Source organism: Marmota monax, unplaced genomic scaffold (genome assembly GCF_021218885.2).
Source record: "Marmota monax isolate L192 unplaced genomic scaffold, Marmota_monax_Labrador192_F-V1.1 WCK01_AAM20220418_F8-fsc00025, whole genome shotgun sequence".
Lineage (NCBI taxonomy): Eukaryota > Metazoa > Chordata > Mammalia > Rodentia > Sciuridae > Marmota > Marmota monax.
This window is the reverse complement of record NW_026691950.1, coordinates 8,405,890-8,428,568: the sequence shown is the minus strand read 5'-3', so window position 1 is coordinate 8,428,568 and position 22,679 is coordinate 8,405,890. Positions and strand designations below refer to the sequence as shown.

Below are 22,679 nucleotides of genomic sequence, written 5' to 3'. Positions count from 1 at the left end.
TTCTCATTTCCTCAAGTTTCTGTTAATTCTGGGGAATAAAGTAAAAATATGAAAAGCTGAATGTGGTTAGAAATTTTACATGTATTCTTTTCCTTAATCTTCCTATCATGTCCATATAGTAAATAAACTGAAACACAGGCAAGTTAAATAACTTGGTCACATGCCACAGACCCAGAATGAGAGGTCTGGCTAAATACGGTTAAATAGAACCCATTACATCTCACACATGCTGATCCATGTCAATGTCAAGTGGAGCCAACACACAGATTTCCTATGATATGTGTCACTTGTTCTGTCCACTACTTCTACAGCAAACCCTTTGTCTTAATCCATTGAGTCCATCTCTGTCCTGGGGAGTGATGGTTATCCCAGACATGGTCAAAAAGAAACTGATCCTTCTAAGCACAGTGATAAACACAGGGAAATGCATGTGACAAGCTAGGCCAAGAGTCAGAGCCAGGAAATTTACAGTTGCTTGAAGAATAACAATGTTCTATCACCATTACTCCTGGATTTTGCAGCTATATGAGCCAATCCATTTCCCTTTTCCATCAAGCTAATCTGAGATATATATATATATACATATATATATATATATATATTATACACTTAGATAATATAAATATTTAATATAACTATATAAATATCTATACATATATGTATTTTACATATATGTTTTATATATGTATATATGTATGATTTTGGGGGGGGGGTCATTTACAAATGTTAGTCAGAACTCTGGTGAACAGAGTTCTCTTCTCAACCCTGGAACATTGGACCAGGTAGACCACTTGGCTTTGTCCACTTACAGGTGTCTAAAGCTCCTGGTTCAGCTCAGTCCCTGAAATCCTAATAATGTTTTTGTGACAGCACTTTGGATTTCTGACCGTGGGTGGGAAACTCAGGGTCTAAAGAGCACATCAGAAGCATCAGAGTTCTTGCTGCCACTTAACACAAAAGTAGACAGCAGGGGCTTAGAGACCAGGCTTCAATTATGCCACTCATTAGCTCTGTGACTTGACCAGATTACCAAAGGCAATTCCTTATACTTGATTTTCCTCATCTGCAAAGTACAGATTACAATAGCACCTACCTTGCAGGGATATTTTGAGAATTAAATTTATGCATGTTAAGCATTTAGAATAGTACCTGACATTGTATAAATGTTCTTAAATTCAATATTAAAGTTGGTTAATATTAATTTTATAAAAGAAGAACTAGAAAGAAAAGACTTTTTAGACAGACCCCTACCTCTTAATAGGCAATTACAGTCCTCTATGTAAGAGATAATGAGGGAATGATAGAAGCAAGGGATTAGCTGTCTGATTTTTGGAAAAATAACCTCTTTGAAGTTCAGATTCCCTATTTAAAAATGGAAACAATACTGGGTTCTATCTCAAAAGGTTTTCTTTAAGATAAATAAAGCCTGGAATATTTAATAGCAGAATAAATGTTACAGTAGGGTCTAATAAATGCTAAATAGTATTAGCATTATTAGTTGTGAGGTTGCAAACATGGGATTTCTTCTTATGAGTACCAAGGCCTTTAATTGATTTATCTATGTTCATATCAGAGATGAGTAATTTAGTATCTGCCCTGGAGTAGATATCCTTTTAAAAAATCAGACATTTTAAATAGTTCTGAGTAGACTGCAATATTTGGACTGGGTTGACTGACAAATACACTGGCTTTGACCATGGGGTGAATCTAAGCCTTTTTGCCTTGGCACCTACCTCTGATTTCTGACCACTCTGATAAAGTTCAGGCAATTGCATGAGAGTCTCTGCAGACACATCCTTCTCCAAAACACCATAAATGACCGGAGGAGCAGATGTGAAGAGGAGGTTGAAGAAGATCAAAACCCAATAGTCAGTCATGGATGTTCCTGAAAACCCACAAAAAAACTGGTACCAGAAAAGGAGGTTCACATAGGCCTATGGACACAAAGAGAAACATGACCTTAGAAACGGCAGTGCATACTGTAACCACACATTCTTTTTTTTTTTAATTTTAATATTTATTTATTTATTTATTTATTTATAGATGTAGACGGACACAACACAATTCCTCTATTTTTATGTGGTGCTGAGGATCGAACCCGGGTCCTGCCCGTGCTAGGTGAGCCCTCTACCACTGAGCCACAATCCAAGCCCACCACACATTCTATGTGTTGCAATTTTGAGCTGTGTAACCTCAGCTGCTCTGCAGAAAGGCAAGGCCACAACTTGCGTGGCAGGCTTTTTTTTTTTTTTTTTTTTGGTAAATGTGTTTTTAAGCTAAAATAAAGATACACACACACACACACATACACATACACACACATATACACACAACACCACTTAGTATGTGTTGGTGACACTATTCCAAATGCTTTACAAATAATTCATTTAATCTTCATAACAACTTGGGAATTCGTTTATTCCATTTTACAGATGAGTAAACTGAATGCAAAGAACTAAATGTTTGTGCACTCCCAAATTCATATATTCAAATCTTAATCCCCAGTGTGATGGTATCAAGAGGTTGAACCCTTGAGAAATAAGTAGGTCGTGATGGTAGAGCCCCGTGAATGGAATCAGTGCCCTTTATAAAATGGACTCGAGAGAGCTCTTACTTTCCTTTACAATGTGAGGACACCTTGAGGAGTTTACAACCCAAAAGGGAGCCCTCACCAGAAGTCAACCATGCTGGCACCCTGATCTCAGATTTCCAGCCTCCAGAAACTGTGAGAAGTAAAGTTCTGTTGTTTATAAGCCATCCATATTTGGTGTTCTGTTACAACAACCTGAACAGACAGACACTGAGGCACAGTGAGGCTAAGGAATTTACCCAAAGCCACCCAACTGATGAATGACAGTCAGTGATCAACTGAGACATTTTTGTTCTAGATGAAGAGAACCTACCCCAGTGCCTGGCACAGAGCAGGTACTGCACAAATGTTCATTTTCTTGTTTTCTGCTTTCATAGTTATTTCTCAGTGGTGAGATGGTACCAGCAGAGTGGCCAACCATCCCAGTACAGTTGGGACTGAAGGATTCCCAGGCAGTGAGACCCTCATGCTAAAACTGGAAAGTCCCAGGCAAACCTGACCAATAGGGTGCTCTAGAAGCCAGGCATATGCAACCTACATGGTCTTACCAGTACGTCCTCTCAGACAAACCAAGCCCACAGTACCAAAAGCTCTTAGCTCTCAAACTGAGTAAGGCAAAGGAAAAGACACTGGGCTTAGGTTCAGAGGGTTTTCTTTCAAGGCCTAATGATACTGCCTATTGATTAGCTTTAGGCCATTTTCCCAATATTTCTAAATTTTGGTTTTCTCTTGTGTAAAATGAGGATTACATCAACCCAGGACTTAACATCAAGATCAAGTTAGAAAGTATTCAGGCTTTGTGAAGTGTCTTACAAATGTTAAGATGACATTGGCATCACGGATACACGAGAACCTTATATCGAGGGCCACAATTCTTAGAATAGACTTTCATTGTAGTGTGGGGACATGTACTATGCTTGGATCCTGAAAAGATAAACATAGTAGATACACATGGCTTGATACATTACCCTGGGATATGGATCCACAGTCTTCATCAATATCTCAAAAGCCTGACACCCAAGAAATACAATCTCAAAAAGATAAGCTATTTTAATGGCTTCTATTCCTGGTTCATTTCTCCATAGCTTATAAAATATCCACTGATTAGCTAGGTAAGTAAGAAGTAAAAATCAAGTCTATAGGATATCAGTATAAATGAGTATCTAAGGGTTACAAAGCCTAAATGGCAGGTCTTAATTCCCTGGAGGTGCACTCCACTAACTAAAGTGCCCTTCGTCTCCAAGAACATGTAGTTTCTTTTTCTATTATTTCTGCTTATTAACCCTTGGGTTTAATCTCAGGATAAAAGCAGGGAGGTAGGAGTGGCTTGCATCACAATAGGAAAAAGGTAGAAATAAGCAAAGTATTTAAAAAAATAAAAACTTGGAAGAGGGACTGCTTTCTAAAAATCATGGAACATTTAAGTCAAAATTTTAAATTATAAGTCATAACTTTTCCCAGAATCATAAACTGAGGCAGAGACTTTCTATGTTCAAATATTTTTATAAAGTGTCTGAGTATAATTAAACTTTGACTAAATGTGCTAATGTGACTTAGTAAAGAACTTCCTAAAAAGTTCATTGTGCCATATGAAAAAAAAACATTCCTGCCCTTGCTTTCTCCTCTCTCTCTCTCTCACACACACACACATACAGAGAGAGAGAGAGAGAGAGAGAGAGAGAGAGAGAGAAATATTGGGATATCTTAAAAATGACCCATTATTTTTGTCTAAAGATGGTATTTCAATAGAGTGATATAAACTAGTCTACTACTTACATGCTACATGTGGACTTTAAAGATGGAATTGGCCTAAAAATCAGATGTATTTATATAATCAGCCCACTAACAAGATATCTAAGTGAATCAACGTGAAGTCAACCTGATTTTATAAGAAGGAAAAGAAATATAAATGAGATGCTGAGGAACAGAAGTTAGAACTTCCAGTCAAATTCTGCCCTGTTGGGAGTTACATAATCAACAGAAAGGTCCATTACTATTAAGTAACTATCAAGCCCAAACAGACTACATAAGCTGGATAGAAAATTCCCAAGGCTGTGAGTGTGGCCTGCTCCAGGCTGGACATGATATGGGATTTCATCTGTATCTGTCTCTAGTACACCACAGGAGACATCGATTGGGGACAGCAGATATTTTTTTTTTATCTCCAGTAAAATGGAAGCAAACCTTTTCATTTTATACTGTCAGCATTGAATGTTTCATAATTCTGTTTGTCAGAATCTTTTTATAGAAGGCCAAAAATTGGATTTTAAATGAACCAGACAGGACTTAATTGAATTCAAATGCATAGGGAGTACCAGGGACAGGCCTTGCAATTTGCTGTCAGCAGTTCAAACACACACGCTCCCAGATTATTTCTGGTAAGACAGCAGGACTGCTTCTGCTTGTTCCCCAAACACCAACAATGTGAGCTTAGCCTAGGACACTTCCATTGTCCTTGATACAACCAGGATTAAAACTGGGGGATGGGGAGGGGACAAATTCTTACATACCACATTTTTGTAGAAAAAATAGAGGATCATGTTGGAAAGTCGTGTGTAACACCAGTGTCCATGGACAAGAAGGAGCTTGCTCAGATGTCTGAACTGAGAAATGGCGAAGTCACTGGCCATCACAGCCTGCAGATGCAATGGGGAGAGAAGGCCACCCTGAGCAACAGAACCTGTTACAACAGCCACAGCCTGGCACAGACTGCCTGACCCCCATTACACTCCAACTAATCAAATCTACACTGCAAGTAAATAAAAAGAGAACACACACACACACACACACACACAGCAGCAGCAATAACAAAACAAAACCATATACAAAGCTAATTCTACACTTTCTGAAATGGTCACATGAAATAAGACTTTGGTTCCTAGTATGCAATAGAAATCAGGTCCCTTAGCAAGAACTTTGTCTTCTGCATTACAATATGATTTTGCCTCTCTCTCTCTTTCAATATTTATTTTTTAGTTGTAGTTGGACACAATATCTTTATTTATTTATTTTTATGTGGTGCTGAGGATCGAATCCAGGACCTGGCACGTGCTAAGCAAGCGCTCTACCGCTGAGTCACAACCCCAGCCCATGTTTTTGCTTCTCTTGAGTGAAGAAAATATTAAAAACTCTTGCAGTCAGGACTTCTTACACCTTTGTATAATGGATCAAGCAAAGAAGAATCCAAAGCTCTCATCTTTCATGGAGATGTTGTCATATATAATTCTTGGGAAACCCTGCTCTAATATTCCACTTTCTGCTGACAGCCCTTGATCCATACATTAAATATAGTCTTTCAGATTACACGCTTTTATCTGAAGTTTGTGCCTAAAATATGAAGGAACACACACACACATATACACACAGGCAAATAGGATACTCCCATCTCCCTCCTAACCCTCTCACATCCTCCCCTTTCCCTTCCCTTCCCTACTCATCCTCAAGATCTTTATATATTTATATATTTATTCAAATTCTTATGGTTTTCCTCAGTGTCAGAATTTACAAAGCTATTGTAGGGCTAAAAAATAAAATCCCATGATTTAAATATGCTCTATTTTTAAAACAGAACAACGACCCACGCAACTAAAATTCCCCAGGAAAATACTGTACATTCATCTTGTAAATAATCCATGAATGAATCGATACATTTCCAGTTTCCAACTCTTAGCTAACCACATAGCCTCATTTTACCATGGAGAAGGTTGCCCTCAGATAGGCAGGTCAAGGTCATGGTCTTTGGATGCACAACATCTACTCACTTGCATGCCTTCTTGACCTGAGACCCCAACCCCGATGTCTGCCACTTGTATCATGCTAACATCATTGGCACCATCACCTTCATGAGACAGGAGAAAAGGTGAGAAACACATGAGGAATAAAGATGCATACTTTGCAATTCAGTAGAGGCTATGCATGTGAAAAAAAAAATAGCTTTCAAGGTTTATTCCATTTCCCCAAGTTACCTGGACGCTAATTAAGCAGAAATTAAATGTGGCATCCCACTGAAGAGTTTGGAACTCAATAGTGTCTTAAGGTCCTTCATGTTATAGCATACACCTACCTCAACTAAATATCCCTTATTTCCATGCCACCCATACTGCTTTCAATTCTCCAGCTTTATCTGCTCCTTCTACACAGGTGACATCTCTCTCTCTCTCTCTCTCTCTCTCTCTCTCTCTCTCTTTTTATAATACTGTCTTCATCATCACCACATCCTCTTGATGAATTCCACTTGTTCTTAATCTCAGATTAGACATGATTTTCTCTGGGAAAAACTTCTCCTATTCCTTTTAGATAAGATGCCCCTTCCTTAGGCTTTAGTACCACCCTGTACATCTCTATTATACCTATCACATGACATTATGGTTAAATGTAGATTTTTTTTGGTCTCCTCCAACATGGGGAGCTTCCTAGAAAGAGGTATTACACTCCTGCTGGTAATGAACTGATATTGTTCCTAAATATCAGCTTGCTAATCATTCATATGTTTTCTGGTAATAGCATCCTGATGTTCTTTGGGAATTCTGCATTCATGTGATTTGTAAGAGTGAATCAAAACACTCATATTTATGGGTGGGAAACTGACCCAGATTTGGAAATCAACATATTTTTATTACCTGGCCTTAGTGATTGTTCAATCATGGGCATATGATTCAGCCTAATTAATATAATTATAAAGTCCAGGGATTCTAGCTTCAGGGGTACCTTGAATAATTCATTTATTTATATCTTTGTTCAACAAGATAACCAACAGAATTTCACCCTTTCTCATCTAAATACTTAAGTATCTTACAACTTCACCTCATACCACTTCTCTCCATGTATACTCATTCTTTGCTGGTCTTACAATAAATACCAAGCGCTCTGATATTTACCAGAATTCAGATTCACCAATTTATATCTCTATTCAATTCCTTACTGCTCAATTCCAGACCTTTATTCTAGCTGCATACTTAACATATTTGCTCACATACCTAATGGACTTTTCAAACTTCACAAGTGTTAAGACCCAACTCCTAATTCCCTCTGTCTCCATCTCAGTAAATGGTGGTCCTATTCTTTCTACTCTTAGACTGAGACTTGGTATTCCCTTTGGCAACTCTTTCCCTCATGTAATACAACCAATTCATCAGCATACGTCATCAGCTTTTTCTTTAAACCTTGTTGGTTTGCTCCCATTTAGGCCCACGCCATCGCTCTTCCCTGAATTATTTCAGTATCCTACCATTTTCCTTACCTTTGTAACCTAACAATCATTCTCACACAGCAGGCAACAAGATTCTTTAAACTTAAGGTAGATCAGGTCCCATCTTTGCTTGAAATATTCTACTTGCTTTTCATCTCTTCAGAGTAGAGCCAAAATTTTATAGTGGCCGTTTTGACCCTTGAGATCTGGCCACCTGCCCTTTATGAAACTTCTTTACCCTTTAGTAACCTTCAGAAATCTCCTCCCTTTGCTAATCTGCTCTGGCCTTGGACACAGAAAACATGGTCCACTTCACGGCTTTTTTGTCATCCTCTCTGCCAAGAAAGTTCTCCCCCAGATCTTCTATAGCTCCCTTATCATTCCCTCACGTCTGCTCACAGACCGTCTTAGCAGTGAGACCTTCTCTGAAATTTTAACCCCTTTCACCATCTCTAATGGTCCACATTCCCCATTTTTCCCCCAATAGCATTTGTCCCTATCTCATAGCTTCCACATTTGTGTCTTTTGTTCATTTATTCTTCTGTACATCCTCCTACGAGATGGAGGCTCTTTAACAAAAGGAACTTGGTCAATTTTATATACTGTTATTTCTCCACTGTCTAGGAAAAAAGCTTGGAATAAAGAAGATATTCAGTAGATATTTGTTGGATGTTTAAATAAATGAGTTGTTCATGAACCTGAAGTTAACTTTCCTGAAGGTAGAACTGGATTTTTCAGTTCTAAGAGACAACGTTCCACTCTGCTTAACTGTTGAGTTGGGGGTCTGCCATGGATCCCAAGGAGTCCTGACTATTATATTGTTTTCTGTGTCACATGCCTAACATCTGGTTCAGAGCAGGTGGTCAAATAAGAGATGAAGGGACAGATAGAGGAGATGGAGGGGATAAAGGGATGTGGAGAAAAAGGGGAGAGAAAGTGTGGAAGAAAAAGGACAGACAGAAGGGCAGGCATACAGAACAACGGACAGGCAGGAAGATCAGCCACTGCTGTGCGTGAAAGAGGAACGCGCTGAGCTCCATCTGTCCCACTCACCGATGGCCAGGGTCATCACCCGGAGATGGTTGCGTACCAATTTCACTACCTCGCTTTTCTGCAGCGGTGTGGCTCTGCAGCAGACCACAGCTTGGCACCAAGCAGTCAGCTCCAGGAACTGTCTCTGCAGACTCTCTTGCAGGGCAAACTCAAGGGTCTTCCCAGTGATAACGAGTCCAGCCCGTGGCCCTGAGTCCTGAGGGACAGGAGTCTGACGGAAGTCCTCCCTTAAAGATGCTTGCTCTGGAAGGACTGAATGCTTCTTCTGAAGTTCTTTCAAAATTGTGCCAATCAGCATCTCACAGGCATCCTTGAACCAAGAGACGAAGATAGTTAACCTGGGGGCTCTGTTGGAGAGCCAGCTACATTTTCCATTGTCATTCTTTGGCAATTGCAGAATCGAGGCAACCTCGGGTATTTTCAGAGACTTCACAGCTCTTCCAAGAACTCTGTGTGTATGTGGGGATGAGTTAAAGGATGCGGGGAGCATCTCACCCCCAATTCTACAGTTGCAGTGTCTATATAAAATGCAAAATTATTAGTGTGGTTAATAATTTAATTTCTCAGTTAACCACAAGAGTCCTTTGGTCTCATTCTGCCACTTATTAGCTGCTTGATCTTAGGCAAGCCTCTCTGAGTCTCTACTTTCTCATTTGAAAAATGCAAGTGTTACATCTATCTTAATACTGTTTTGAGAACTCAGTGAATAACACATGAAAAACTCCTAGTATAAGGTACAATGCAGCAGACATTTAAAACGAAATCATTTTTATTTTCTTTTTTTAAAAAATTAGTTCTAATCAGTTATACATGAAATAGAAAGTTTTTTTTTTTTTTTGATTCAACACATTCATTCACTCGCTTGATATTTATTGAGCAACTGCATATTAGAAAACATTCTAGGCTCTGGGGATGCATCAATGAACACAATAGTTCCCACCCTCGTGGAGCTTACATTCTACACTAGTGAAGAAGTTCTTCTGAAGCCAAGAAGACTAACTGCTGCACCCCTCCCCTGACTCAGGCAATGGCAAGGCCCTACTGAGGTGGATGGCGCAAGGCGTCCATTCTCGGGAGGAGTGCAGTATGTTTCTGGGAATGGGCTGATTTGTTTTTGTATTCCTTTAATAAGTATAGTTGCGATTTCTCATATGACCATTAAGTATGAAGGAAAAAACATGACTTTCCCAATTAATGCAACTACTTCTAAAGAATAGATCTGTTTGCTCTAAATGCAATGATTCAGCTGTGGAGTGTAAATTGTTAATGTCTAATGAAAAACTCCCTGTATTCCTGTCAAGGAAGTTTTTGAGAAATTAAATTAAAATCTAGAGAAGAAGAATTAATGTTAAGAAGACAGATTAGTGCTTGGTACTGGGCAACTTGTTCTTGTTCCTGTGCACAATGGTTTGTGCTCTTACTCTTGTTTGATTAAAATTAATAACAAGTCAACCACTTGCCGTAACCATGCCACTGTCAGAAAGTCAAGAAAGAATAGTCAAGGTATAGGCCAATAGTTTGGGACATTTGTAACTATTATTAAAAGTTAACTAAGCAGAAACAGCTCAAAGCAAAACTCGAACTGAAAGTACAAATGCTTGCTTATGCATAAGCCAAGATACATTCTTCTATTCTAATTGTAGCTACGTAATATTTTGTTTCTTTGAATAATGATTCCTGTTTTGTAACCACAAAGTACTGTGAGCCTGCCAAAATGAAAAGTATATATGATCAACTTCACAAGTAAAGATTGGGATCAACACCTTCACTTTGGTGTCTGTGTTGTTTCTCCACCCCTCTTTCGCCGACTCCTCACCATCCGTTCGTCTCCTGAGACCCCCTGTTGGAGCTTGTCTCCAACAACTAACCATAAACTTATCTGGAAATTACTGTGTTAAATGACCACAAAGGACAGAGCCCAAATCCAGTGATATACTTAAATGTATATATTAATCCCAAAATAGTTCATTAATGAAAAAGTCCTTCATTTAGTGCTTATTTTCTCTGATTTTAAATGTTCTACCAAACATTTCTCAATTCAGAACAAAGTAAGAGGAGGAAGAAAGAAATATATATGGATATGTAGGGATGAGACAGCAAAGATTTAATAACCACATAAATTATAAAGAAGGGATTTGCTGTTTTGAATATAGTTTGTCACCACCAAAACTCACACCGAGTCTTAATTCCCCCATGTAATGGTACTGAATGGTGATAGGATCTCCAAGAGGTGAGGCCCAGTGGGAGGTGATCTGGTCATTACTATCCTTGTGAGGAGATTAATGCTGGTCTTTCTGAATGGCTTCGGTCTAGTAGAAACAGATTAGTTCTCTCAAGAACAGGTTGTTATAAGAGTCAGCCTGGCCCATCCTTACACGTTTGTTTTTCCTCTTTGCCAGGTGAACTCTTCCACACTCACTGTTTTCATATGCACTCCTGCTGTGTGATGCTATCTGGCATGAAGTTTTCACCAGGAGCTGCAGATGGTACCATGCTCTTGGACTTCCAGAACCGTGAGCTAAATAAACCTTCTTTTTCTTTATAAAGTACCAGCCTTGGGTATTCTGTTATAAGAACACTAAATGCACTAAGACAAGATTCAACTATGAAATGGAGCTCCCTTGCAACCTTTATCTTAAAACAAATTTGATTCCATGTACTTCCAAAGCTATTAAGAAAAAGTATACAATAAAGAATCAGATATGATGTTTATAACTGAAAAAAATAGACACAATATTATGAAAGTATAGACTGTAAATTATATGCTTGTAGCACATAGAATAGAATCTAGGTGAATATTTATCAAAATATGGTTATAAACTGATTATGGATGTTTTATCCTCTTTTATTTGGGTGTATGTTTGGTTTTTACAAATTAACTATTTTCATGATAAAAATAATACAGAAACACACACAGAAACACACATATAACCTTCATTATTTGTGGATTCACATTTGTGATAAATTTGAACCTCCTAGTTCAAATTTATCTGTAATCCCACATTTAATACTTTCAGTGCTTTGTAGTCACATGTTGACCTGCACAGAGTGGCGTTTGAATCATGTGATGTGTACATCCCCAGATGAAGCTGAACAAGTTGATGCTTCTCATGGCATGTTGTTGTTTTTTTTCTTTTAAATTGTTCTTCTTTTTGTTGCTGATTTTGCTATTTAAATGGCTCTCAATCAGTACTATAGTTCTGTCCCACTCCTTAGCACGCAAAGGCTGTGATGTGCTTTATTGAGAAATTACGTGTATCAGCTAAGCTTTGTCCAGGTGAGAAGTCTAGCGCTGCTGCCCAAGCATCTAATGTTAATAAATTAATACAATATATGAAATAAGCCTGTCACTAAACAGAAACATACACAAAACAAAGTTGTGTATTCATCAGCTAATAAAATGTCATGACCAGAGGCCTATAGGAAGCTAACTTTATATTCCCTCCAAGAACGAGTCAGTCTTCCCTAATTCAGAGTTTGTCATAACTCTATAAAACATACTTCCACTAATAATGAGAACTAATTCTGTACGTATAATGTGTAATCTATAAAAGAATAGGAAAGCATACTGAAATGGGAATCTGGAAATTTAACATATAGTCCGTGCTTGATGAGCAATCAGTTGGGGGTACTCAGAGAATTCACAATTTTTGAAGTCTCTGGCTTTATATAAAATGAGACAATTCATCTGTTTTGTCCATTTGTTATAATTGTCAAATGAGATCATGTATGTAAATCTGTTTATAATTTTTAATAAACATTACAAAGATAAAAACTTACTATTATTAGGGTAAAAAAACTGAAATGAAATTACAAACTTAAAGCTTAAAAAATTAAACAAAGACTCTTGAGAGTTCTTTATATATCCTAATGCAGAAAATAACCCAGGACATAATTATATGAGAACAAATAAAGAAAAAAAAAAAACTTTTATAAGAATGGAAACCAAGTAAGGTTGGTGAGAGACTATGCTTTTGCAAACTGAGGAGCAAAGTTGATGGGAATTTGTAAAACTTAGCCACAGAAATAACTTCAGACATCCATTCATTGAGTGGCAGGTGGGCACATGGAATGTTACAGAGGTAATTCTTTCACTAAATGATAAATTAGATTGCATAACCCTCAAATCTTTTTTAACAATTAGGATGCCTGAGGGGTGGGGGTAGGGAAAAGGGAAGGAAATTAAATACTAGTGACTGTGCCTCTGCTCATAAAAATATAAATCATGTTCATTGTGTTCTGTTTAGTTATCTGGAAAATCCACACATGTGGAATGGCTATCAGTAGCAAATAATACTAGCTACAGTAGATAGTCACTGAATATTTCTTAAATTGGTAGTCTAAAAGCCTTCTGGTGAAAGTTATATATTTATAAATAAGTCGATTTCATAATCCTATTTTTTCACAGTTCATAAAACTAAGTCACTAGATAACAATTTTATAATATGCATCTCAAAAAATTATAAGATTTTGAATATTTTCACCACAAATGATAAATATTTGTATAGAAATATTTAGCCTTATTTAAACATTACCAAAAATATACGTTTTATATATATATTAGGTAATATTTAATATACACATTATGTAACATGTACATGGTATATACATGAAACACTCCATTACTATATACAATTTTTATGTTTTTAGGTATCTGTTTAAAAATAAGTTTAATTATTTTTTAAGAATCTGTAAAAGTACCAAAAATAATAATAAATAAATAAAAGGAAAAGAAAGAAAACCAGCACAGAGTATTTTAGAAGTTTCACAGGCACAACCATGCCAGTATACACTAGCTGACTGATTCTCTTGGTTATATGTATTACTTCCAAAAAATGATACCACTTAAAAAGCATTTTCAATCTTGGCACTACTGACATTTGGGCTACATAATTCTTGGTTGGGGGGGGGCTATTCTGTCCATTGTAAGATATTTAGTAACAACTTTGGCCTCTGCCCTCTGGATACAGTAGCAACCCTCCTTCCCCCAGTTGTGATGACCCAAATGTCTCCATACACTGCCAAGTATCCCTTAGGGCACAATTCATCCTTGGTTGAGAAGGGTGATCTTAAAGAGCTAGCTAAGCCATGTTATACCTTGCCTCCCATGACATGGTTCCACAAGTCTATTGTCATAGACATAGAAAACACTTCCCCTGACAAATGTCCACAAGAAACCCTAGGCCCATCAGGCATGCGACACCGTGTGCAATTTCATGTATGCAGACTCAAGAACTATCTGGAAGGAGGATGTTCCCAGTGTCAACAGAAGTTTTCTCTGAGGGAGAATTCTACTGTTTTAACTTCTTCTTATAGTTTTCTATATTATTTGAATGTTTAATAATGTCTATCTATTGTACTTAAAATCAAGATAAAATAAATTTCTTCATCTTTAAAAAATTTCTACTTCAAGATCAAACAGCAATAATTGATTTATCTCGCATTCACTAAACCTCTCAGCAATCTATATTTTCTTATTTAACGCCCATAACCACCCTATGACATAGGCATTGTCTCATCTTACAGGTAAGGAAAAAGCAGCTCAGGACAGTAAGTCACCTCCAAAGATACCTGGTCAGTGCAGGCAAGCATTTGACCCCCAGTCTCACCAGCCACTTAGGCCACATCCATTTTTAATTACTAAAATGACTAGCACTTTCTTAGACTCAGCCTCCTGACAGTACAGGGCCCTGGCTGGTGGCTGTGGTTATGGGTCCACTGCCTGCCGAGATTCCATTCGGTATTGAACAAGGAGAATTCTCTATCCTCAAAATGTATGATCCAGCCAAGACTAATGGAGGCCTACCATAAAAACATGGCTGACCATTTGTGGCATCCTTGTGACGTAGGATTCAGATGTGATTCCAAGGGAAGCTCTGGACAACGTCAGGGAAGAGGCTGCTGTCATGGCATGTTGCTAATGGCTAAGACTCAATTAGGAAGGAGGAAGGGGACAGGATTTCCCAAGCCAAATAAATAGTAGCCACAGATCTTGGAAGATACTATACTACAATTCTTCTGAACAAAACTAGGGACCAAACAATAAATAAATAAAGAAAGAAAAGGCTGGGTCTAAATCTGTTAAATTACTTCAAAAACAACTTTTTCCCCTTCAACAGTTCATTGGTAATATTCTGAGGAGCACTACCTAAGAACTACCACTAGAGGGCATGGTTACACTGAGCATCTATTTTTAGAATGATCCTAAAATATTTATTTACCTGATTCTAACAGAAATTATCACTTCCCCTCCACTTAAAAGGGAAATAGATTCCTATCCAAGGACTTGATGTATTTTTTTATTTTTATTTTTGGATGTCTTATTGAATCCCTGGCAATTCAGTAGGGAGTGGGAAAAAATAAAATCAAAATAAATAGGATATTCCTAATGCCTTTATCCAGCAATGATTCCTCTGAATCATTATGATTCTCCACCAATCTTTTAGAAAAAACAATAACATCCTCCCCAAATACAAGTTAGGTCTCTGGATAGAATAAATATCAAGAAGTTAAAAGTTATCAGCTTTTCTTTCTCCTTATGTACATCAAATTCCAAATGCTCCACTGGTTTTGAAAAGAATAGGATTAGTTTAATCTCATCATACATACTTTGCTTTGGGTATTAAGGATAAATAGCTTGTCATCTGGCTCCAGCAGTTTGCATGCATAAGCTATGTTGATAGCTGTCTCCTGCTTGTCCCCTGTCAGCATCCAGATCTTGATGCCAGCTTTATGAAGGGCCTCTATGGCCTCAGGGACTCCCTCTTGCAGGCGGTCTTCAATGCCAGTAGCACCTAAAAATAGTCAAAGTACAAGGCTTATAAGAAACCAAGGCCAGAAGAAGCTTAACTTGTCTATAATGGAATCCTATCTACCATTAACTAAGTCAATCCCTAACTATTCAGACTGTCCAGAGATCCAAATGGGATGTGAAAACCCAGATGAAAGTCATATACAAAGGAATATTTTGGGGAGGGAAGCTTAGGGGATTGATGAGTTTATCAAAAACCAGACCAATATTTTGTTCTCCTTTCGGCTAGCTTTCTTATCCATACATTTAAGGGTTTGATTTAATTATTTACATAATCTTGTTCTGCAAATTATAAAGACAGGCTTTTAAAAATGCTTTTTCCAATAAAATGTAATGTCTATTTGCAATGCAGTTTCATTATGTAAGTCCAAGATTTCCCTTTCTGAAACAATTGGGGCCATTTGTGTTTTGGATTTCAGAAGCTTTTAGATTTTATAAAGGTAATATAGCACATTTACCCTACTTTGTGATACCTGGTAATCAAGCATATTAATATTTCTACAGGAAATCTTACAAGTTTTCATGCTAATTAGGATAATAAATACTATAAATAGTCTTACATCAAATCAGGCCTGATTTTGCTGTCAAATGAGTTTTGGCATGAAACCCTCAGAGCATTTTTTATTTTGGAATTGCAGATGAGGAAATATGGACCTATGCTACTTACAGTGTCATAGAGAAATTACTTAGGAATTGGTATCATTATTCTTTTTAATAGATATGGAAATTGTTGTTTACTCCTAAACAAAGGAATGGAACTCAGAAGCTGGTCTTTTACTGTGTTAGTGATTTCATTAGACAGTGGATCTCCATACTCTAAGGGAGTGGTTCTCAAACCTGACTGTCCCTTAGAATCAGCTAGGAAGATATTAAAAGTTCCAGTGCCCAGGTCACACACCAGACCAATGTAGTCGGAATTCCTGGGGATAAGAGCAGGCATCAGCACTATTTAAAGCTCTTCAGCTTATTCCAAGATACAGCTCAACCTGACAGAAGAGGTATTGTCTTTTGTGCAATTTTGGTTGAAATCAGGAAGTTAGAGAAGAGAAATAGATTTTATTAGATTTGTTACAGGTATAGGCACAGAATAAAGAACATAGACCTGAAGCCAGGCAGACCTGAGTTTCATGTTTGGTTAGTTAGTAACTAACTGTCAGTAAACAACATGTGACCTTGAACAAATCATTGAACTGCTTTCTCTATGCCCCATTTTTTTCTAAATAAGATAGAAATTCAGGTGAGAATTTAAAAAGACAACACATATTAAGCACCTTAACCGATGCCAGGCAAAAAACTTTCCCCATCTTTTCTTGAGCCAGGGTATTTGTTTGGCTTTTTCTGTTAGGTGTTGGAGTTTAAATGACCTTCTTAAGAATAACCTCCCTAATCAAATAAAAGGTCTAGATTATTGTAGTGGAAAGTAGAATGGAATGGCTTAGAAGCTGGGTATATATTTGACTGCACAAGAGAAGCAGAGCCACATACATTTATTAAAGTGAAAAAAGAAAAAAGGCACTGGTGAATAATGTTTTAGAGACGATCCATGTTTTTCAAAATCCTCCGCAGGCAACACAGCATGGTCTACCTACCAAGTAATGTTAGTTTGTTCTCCAGCCTCATAGCAGATTCAATTAGTAATTCTTCCCTGTTGTCAATACTGGTTTCAGCTAAAAAATGATTTCTCAGCCACTCTGCATATTCAGTGTCACTCATGACCTGCGAGAGGAAGAAAAAGTGGGCTAGGTGTCAGGCCCTATGATCTTGTAGAATCCCATCAGGTCTCAGCTCTGGCAAAGTATTGTTCTAGGTGCCCCCCCCATCCCTGGGTACAGTTACACTGGGTCCCCACTTTGATATTGGTGCATGATTATCATATCAATAATATGCTGTGACATATTTGTAACATAATTTGGGCAATTTCATTACCCAAGTGGATCCCTTTTTACTCCCCTCCTCCCCCTCTCTGGTCCTCTTCCTCTGCTCTGCTGGTCTACCTTCTATTTTCATAAGATCCTCCCATTCTTTTTTGTGTCTCCTTTTTTTCTCTTTAGCTTCCACATATGAGAAAAAACATATGACCCTTGAATTTCTGAGTCTGGCTTCTATCACTTAACATAATGATGGCTAATTGGCTAATTTCTGCGGTTAATCGTTTACAATGTAAAAAAAAAAAAAAAGAGGGGCCACTTGAGTGTAGCAAGAAAGTCTTATTCCTGACAAAGATTAAGTGAAGTTCTTGGAGTTGTCATCAGGGATAAATCCACTTTTCAGTTCTTACAGAGCAGGGTAGAGTGGGGGCAGGAGCGGGGTGAGACAGTTCTCTAGCTGCTTATTTTTGCCCACAAAGTAATTTGACTTGGGGGGCTGCGGCTGGGGCTCAGCGGTAACACACTTGCCTGGCATGCGTGAGGCACTGGGTTTGATTCTCACCACCACATATAAATAAATAAAAATAAAGATCTATCAACAACTAAAACATATATATATATATATATATTTAAAGTAACTTGATTTGGAAGAATCTGACACCTATTGGGCTACATTTTTACCACATGAAGGACTGTTCAACTGATGAAGCAAGGGTTAGTTTGACCTTGAACTCTCCATTCTTCCTACAGCTATATGTAAGATAGGCTTTTGATTTGTTATGCAGTTGGTTGACTTGAGTCTAAAATGATCCTACTTTTTCTAACAGAGCTCCCAAGAACTAGAATTTGAGTAAGGAATGAAAGATTCTGGTAACAACCTCCTTCAAATAATTTCTTGGAACTCTGTCTTCTTATTACTTAAATTTATATTTAGCAAGTATACATTGTGCTCCAAGATTATTCCCAATTGAGAAAAATCAATACTGAGATAAAATTTCATAAATTTACTTGGCTTTATAGATAAAGGCTTATGAGCACAGAAGAAAAATAAAATAAAACCCACCAAGAACCTAATAAGGGAAAAATTAAGACTGGTCTCTGGCTTCATTCTTTTCCAAGCACATTTAATGCTATCAGACAAAGGGGACAATATTTATGAAATCCTGAGGGAAAAAAAGTAGGACACAGGGAATTTTGTTCCCAGACAACTATTTACACACAAAGGCACTTGAAGATACATTGAAACATGTGAGAACTCAGAGAATATAACTTTTAGGTGCCTCCTGCAAAATACTTTGGGAACAAAATCCAACCAGCTAATGTATGGAATGGAGAGGCTACATAAAGAGAATAAGTGGTCTGAGAACTTTCTCCAGGACCTGGAATGGGGTTATAATCCAAGTTTTCAGCAAATGATGGCTAAACTAGGGAAAGAGCAACAAAAGATGGGGTGTGCTCAGCAGTCTCACCTTCTTTGCTATACATAAAGTGCGTAGCCCTCGTTTGGCATAGTCATCCAAGTGTTTCTGGGTTTTCTCCCTTATTATTGTCTGTTGTTTTTCCACATCTGCTCCATCTGAAATAATGGACAAAACACTAGTGTTCCCACCAGTCTGCCCAATTACAGACAGACTTTAAAACACAATGATTCTTAATCCACAATAAACCAAAGGCATTCCAGTTTTAAATCCCAAATGTATATCCATAAACTGAACCCTTCAGAAAAAAAGTTTCCCTTGATTCTTTCTTTCTCTTTTATCAGAGAAAAATACCAAGACCTTAATATTAACACTGCTACCATAGTACCCATATTAACAGCAAGAATGACTATAATAACAGGAGTTATCATCATTCAATTGTTATCATTTCCTAGGTATTTGGCCAGAGGGTCTTCAAACATCATGTGTAGTATGTCATTAAGTTTCTCAGGAACCTATTACAGAGGTATCATAATGCTCACTTTATTGAAGACTCAATGCAGAATAGTTAGGTAACCTTATATGGACACAGTTAATGATGGTGTCCAGATTTAAACCTAGGTCTATGCAGCTCACAAACTTATTTACTTTCCCACCAAATAGTGAGCAACTTTCCACTACTTTTCCAAGTATGAGTGATCCCCAAATATCTACTACTTTGCTTTATAAATATATTACCACATGAAATGATTCATGAGATTCAAATGAGAGTGATATGAATGGTATATCATTATCATCCCATTACCATCCCAGCTCTGTGTGAACCTACCTGGGGAAGCTGCTGAGAGCAATTCCATAATTACAGAATCAGCACCCTTAGTATATACCACAACTTGGTTGGAAAGAGGGTGTCGGACCACAACAGACATTCTTTTTCTGACTGAGTCAAAAGGCAGGATATGGAGGAGTTGAAATGTTAATGATCCCAAAGCAGCAAAGTCCACCATGATCTGCTCTGGTGTCCGTGACTGTAAAGTGCATTGGTAAGCCCTGGCAGCATACACCAAGGCTGCTTCATCTGGACTCTCAGCCTCATAACACAGGTTGGAGGCCGAGGGCTGTTCAGGGAGGGATTCCACTTTGCCATTTGCAAGCCCTGCATCACTGTTCAGTTTTTCAAGTGCCAAACAGCAAGCCGAGTTACTGAAGTGCTGGGGACTTTCACTTATCTGGGAGACCTCTTCCTCCACGGGGGAAGCTGGTTTCATTCGACTGAAGAGAGACAGTCTTCCCACAAAGGTGCTTGGAACCCCAGAAGATGGCTCTTTCCCACTGGTAAGGGATGGTAAACTTGATCTTCGGACGGACAATCTCTGGAAGAGATTTTTAAATTCTTCCAAGGACTTGATGGGCGTTCCACTCAGGGAAGAGAGTCTGATCTAGGAAAGGCAATTTAGGAAGGTCTTACTGGTACGGTCAAAGGTATCTTCCAACTAGGAAGATGTGAGATATTAAAGAGTTATCACTCCTTTAAATGATTAGCAGCCTGCTTCTTACTTACAACCTGAGTGGAAAACATGAATAAAAATAAAAGCCACCATGGAAAACAGTGTGTTGAGGGTGATGATATAATAAATCTCTATAATCTTTTGGGAAGAAATATGACAACTGATAGCAAAAGATATCAAATGATAACATCGGGAATACTTACAGCAATTTTTCCAAAAAAGTTAAAAAATGCTAACATTAGAAATAGAGTAATTTTTCCTAGAGAAATAATTTTGAGGTTTGCAAAATCTATAATCTTTATTGGGTACATCCTAGCAAAAACAATTTCAAAGTTATAAGCAAATTAAGTATTCAATAGTAACAAAACAGAAACACCTTCTTGCAATATTATAAAATAATTAAGAATAAAATTTATAAAGACCATGGGGTAGTATTAAAAAAGCTATGAAAATGTAAGGACAAATGAGTAACAATACACATAGTAAAAATACCTAAGAGAGTAAATGAACAACATTTTTTTCCTTTAACTTTCCAGATTCTATAAAAGGTTACTTTGACTTTTTTTTAAAAAAAAATCAGAACTGTAAACAAAATAATTTCAGGAAGAAGCATCAGAATATGAATACAAATTTCTATTTTTACAGAGCATTTTCTTATTTGTGCCCTAATTTCGGTTAGATCTCTGTTTATCAGTGATAAAATTTAGAATTTAATACTAATACATAGAAGATCAATTAATTGAATTCTAAAATTTTCTCATTCAGAAATGCCTGGGGGATTAAAAAGTTTTTTTTTTCTGAAAAATTATTAACTTTATAATGGTTTGAGGGTCTCATGCTGGTCAACTTTTGAAGTTATCAACAACTCAAAAATCAGAAGAATTAACCCTGATCACAGATGAGGTTTTCACGTTCCATTTAAGTTCTGATTATCTCCTGTTCACTGTTTTCCACCATCACCTTGAGATAATGAACAACAATATTTCTTAAACAGAAAACACCAAAAGATTCCAACTTGAAACATATTTATGAAGAAAAAAAAATGTTCTGGAAGGAAAACACAAAGCACCCAGTGATTTATTCTCTGACTACATAATCACTTTTCAAAGAGCAACTTCCTAGGAAAACCTTGCAAATATATAGTTTCTAATCAAATGCACCTTAATTGGAAATAAATTACTTTTATGTTAAGGTTGACCATCTCTGAAGTTGCCAAAAGAAAATGATCTAATAGAAAATTAAAATTTAATTGGGTTATGGTACAAAATTGAATTTTAAGTGGATGTACGAAAAGGGGAGATAGTTATACACAAAAGAAGCTAGCACAGCCAAGTGATGAATCACTAGCCCTTAACACAAGTTTTTCTTCTTAATTGAAAAATGAATTCTCCATGAATTCCAGGCTATAAACGGACTTTAAAAATGCAGTTTTCGTAAAAACAACAGAATCTTGTTATGTTATACACGTACTGGATTTTAAATTCGGTTAAAATTGACCCAACTAGTACCTGAGAAAGCACATTATCAGTAAGCATGATGATGAACCCAATAATTCTTATTGTGTTTGATAAAGTAGAGATGATGTTGGAGGTCTCAAAAGTTTCAAAGCAAGTTTTAATTTGGTAAGTAAACTAAAGCAAAATGAACACATTCTCATCAGTTATCCCTTACAAACTGGTTTTGGGAGCCTGGGCAAATTACTCTATGTGATCTATAAAATGGGAAATAGTAGAGTAAGAATATCTAATTCAGAGGACTGTTGGGAGGGTTAAACACATTAATACACTAAGTAAATCACTTAGACCATGGTTAAATACAGAGTAGAGACTCAGTCCTAAAAACATGTCATATTCCTGCTACTATTAGATACTATTATTATTATTTATTGTTATTATCATATAACAAGACAGTATAGATACATATAAATCCCAAATTCTCCTCTGCAGAGATGACCCTTGATTGCAAAGGAGGCTTTACCTTTTGTCGAGGTTGGTTAGGAGCAGAAACCACCACTGTGTTGCAAATTGCCAAGGCAATAAAGAAGTCCATGATGTACAAAGTCTCCAGGGCAGGACTTGGGATGGTTCCGTCTCCTGGGGTAAATAGCTGAGGCGTAATCTGACTAAATTTGTCCAAAAGCCTGGTATCAGGCACCACATCAGTTTCCTGAAGATTCGATAAGACAATAAGACAAAATACAATCAACAGAAGAAATAAATTTCATAACCAGGATCTAAATGAAG

At 37.3% G+C, this 22,679-nt stretch overlaps 1 protein-coding gene across 3 annotated transcripts in view; it reads right to left on the bottom strand.

Moving 5' to 3' along the window:
• Atp10d (ATPase phospholipid transporting 10D (putative)) overlaps positions 1-22,679 on the bottom strand; it is a 113,473-nt gene that overhangs the window by 11,267 nt on the left and 79,527 nt on the right. For all 3 annotated transcript variants that reach the window (XM_046457039.2, XM_046456886.1, XM_046456961.2), the window contains 9 exons: positions 22,414-22,602; positions 19,758-20,367; positions 18,980-19,086; positions 17,232-17,358; positions 15,441-15,625; positions 8,832-9,141; positions 6,352-6,428; positions 5,101-5,226; positions 1,734-1,934 (listed from right to left, as the gene is read on the bottom strand). In XM_046457039.2, coding sequence (XP_046312995.1) covers positions 1,734-1,934; positions 5,101-5,226; positions 6,352-6,428; positions 8,832-9,141; positions 15,441-15,625; positions 17,232-17,358; positions 18,980-19,086; positions 19,758-20,367; positions 22,414-22,602 — 1,932 coding nt within the window. The remainder of the gene's footprint in view (positions 1-1,733; positions 1,935-5,100; positions 5,227-6,351; positions 6,429-8,831; positions 9,142-15,440; positions 15,626-17,231; positions 17,359-18,979; positions 19,087-19,757; positions 20,368-22,413; positions 22,603-22,679) is intronic.